The sequence below is a fragment of the Topomyia yanbarensis genome, chromosome 2, assembly GCF_030247195.1.
Source record: "Topomyia yanbarensis strain Yona2022 chromosome 2, ASM3024719v1, whole genome shotgun sequence".
Taxonomy (NCBI): Eukaryota; Metazoa; Arthropoda; class Insecta; order Diptera; family Culicidae; genus Topomyia; species Topomyia yanbarensis.
The window spans coordinates 73,364,224-73,367,068 of NC_080671.1; the positions used below are offsets into that span (position 1 = coordinate 73,364,224).

The 2,845-nt window shown below is 40.8% G+C and overlaps 1 protein-coding gene across 1 annotated transcript; it reads right to left on the reverse strand.

Moving 5' to 3' along the window:
• Window positions 1-2,497, reverse strand: LOC131678433 (zinc finger protein weckle-like). Its single transcript, XM_058958587.1, has 6 exons — window positions 2,248-2,497; window positions 1,834-2,185; window positions 1,298-1,775; window positions 856-1,051; window positions 449-801; window positions 1-390 (listed from the first exon to the last, which is right to left on the reverse strand). Exons 1-6 carry the CDS (start codon window positions 2,359-2,361, stop codon window positions 54-56), a joined length of 1,830 nt encoding a protein of 609 aa, XP_058814570.1. The 5' UTR covers window positions 2,362-2,497; the 3' UTR covers window positions 1-53.
• Window positions 2,498-2,845: the final 348 nt, after the last annotated feature.

Here is a 2,845-nt window from a genome sequence, read left to right on the forward strand (position 1 = left end):
TATATATTATAAAATTCCATCTAAAACTAAACACGATTTCAGCAACAAACCACTCACGGCTTATTAGTCGAAATGAGCTGCAGCGGTGGAAGAGTTACCATCTCACCGAATGGTATTGGTCCAACTGATGTTTCATGTGCATGTTGCTGTGTCACCAGTATCGATGGTTCGACCTTTCTTTGCTCGCTTTTAACGGTTGTTCTTATAATGTTCAACGGCGGTGGTTCGCTTTGGGAGTGATAAAATGCTGTAACTAAACGAACATTACGAGTAAGTAACAGTTCATCCGTCGATTCGGTGTCAACTGGTGGCACAGTGGTCCCGAGGGGTTGCGACATAGTAGATGTGCTGTTTGCGGAATCATCCGGAGCGGGACTCGTCTGCAGTGGTCTGTGGAACAACTAACAGTTTGAACAATTTCGATCTACGCAAATTGTTTTCTACTCACTTTGGCTGCAGTTGGTTCAGTTTAGGGATATTAGTGGCACGCGATTGCTCTCCCGAGGCTTCTAACGCAGCCAGTTCTTTCGGGTGAGCCTTCTTCTTATGACTTCTGCAATTTGACCCATTGGCAAATGTTTTCTCGCAAAACGGACAGTGATACGGCCGCATGCCAGTATGCAAAATCAAGTGGGTCTTCAATGCTTTCGAACGTTTGTACTCGTTGCCGCAATACTGACATTTGAACTTCTTCTGGTCCGAATGTACCACCAAGTGCATTTTTAGTGTTCGTTTCGTGTTCAACTGTAGCCCGCAGTGAGGGCAGACGTACAACGTGTCGTTATGAATATCTTCATGAGTCTAAAATCATTTATTCTGTTAGGTGAAATAACTTCAGATTCAGAAATAACATACCTTCAACCGTGGTAAGTTTTTAAATCTCTTAGGACAATGAGCACATTGAAAAGGCTTTTCGTCGCTATGGGTTATTTGGTGTTCTTTCAATGCACCTTTTGTTCCAAAAGCCTTCCCACATTCCTCACAAATGTATGGACGCTCCCCGATGTGGACTGTCTTTATGTGAGCTTGCACATTCACCAATTTGCTAAATCTGAAAGGTATCAAAAATGAGAATAGCATCAATAAGGAAAACCATAGGAAAAGAGCACATGCCATTTGGAATATTTTTTCAACCGATTTTTTCTCAGCAACTGATCTTTTAGTATCATAGATTCGAATTTTGCTAATCAACAGAAATATATCGCGCGTAAAACTTCATGACACCGACAAAATCGAATTGAAAAGTATTCAAAATGGCATGTCCTTTTTCATAAATAATCCCTTGAAAGCGCCATACTTTTTATCACAATAACTGCAAGGATGAAGCATTTTTTGGTCGCTCGGTAAGTGCACGCACTCGTGGAGTTTGGCCTTCTTTTCGGAGGGAAATCGCTTTGGACACATCGAGCAACCATGTGAAAGTTCTGCGGAATCGGGATGTTTCGATTGCAGATGGTAAATGTACAATGAACGTGTGCGAAATGTTTCATCACACGATTCACAGCCTACCAAACATTCTTTAATTTTATCGGTATCGTCTGGCAACGATGCACAATTATTTTTCCTAACTTTCCGTCTATTGCCTTTTGTAAATTTTTTTGAAGCTTCCTCTTCCGATTTACTGTCATCTTCAATATCATCATCATACTGGACATGGTCTGCATCGTAGTCATCACATTCCTCGGATTCCAGTTTTGTTAAAACTTTTTCTTCCTTCGATTTTGATTTTTCCGTTAATTGATTCACCGATGACATTCGGCAATCTTCCGATGTTTCTAGGGTTAAATATTAATATTTATAACACGGTTTAAAGAAGCACTCATTCTTACTTACCCGAGGACATCTTTTCGATTTTTAATCCAACTAATTCCTGCTCAACCAGATCACTTGTGTCAACACCCTGGTCTAACGTACCCGCGTTCATCGAACCCATGTCAGAAGAAGCAACCGTCTGGATAAAATTCTTCTCATCCTTTTCGTCATCCAAGAGGACAATAGAATCACTCAGGAAACGGAACCTTAAATCCTGAAGATCACTTTCCAGCAACTCTTCGCCATTGGCCCCACATAACTCTGCCAACATCTTGTTAGTCTGTGAACAACGCTCCTTGAATCGTTCCAGTTTATTCACGAAATTGTAGCACTCCTCGCAAATGCAATTGCTTACATCGACTATTTCTTGTAGCTGGAAATGTTATTAAGAAAACGGTAAATTGGGTTTCTGATCAAAAAGTAACTTTGTATTACCGAAAAGTTAAAGTGCCTCATAATAATCTCGTTAAGTTCGTCGAGTGACTCCAGATTGAAGACAGCACATTCGCTGGCACACAGGCGGCACCAGCTTCTCCAGCTACCCAGCATTGTGAACGATTTGTTAAGGTTCCGAAAAGCGCTTGGTTTATAAACTACTGTTCACCACTTCTCACTATATTACGATAATAATATTCAGATAGATTAAAAAGTTCAATAACATCCTGCATCGAAAAAACAATAAAAACAAAACGGGCTAAGTTCGCTCCCAAACTTAAGCAGGGTTGAAATTGAAATGCAAATCACATTCAGCATCAGCGATGCCAGATGTGAAAAAATGGGTGGCGTGTGATTTGAAAAGGGTCACTCAGAGATGATTGTATTATCACAGATAACAGACGTTTAGGCTCGATTTGAATCGTGTGTAAATACCCGCTACTGAAATTCCGAATAAATCAGGCGTCTGAAACACGTTTGGCAAACGTTTGTAGATGTCGCAGTGATCGATACAATGCAGTTAGAGTGCAGCTGTCAAACACGTGTAGCAAACAGTTGCGCAGATGGCAATAGTGAAACACGGATTTCCAACGTTTAT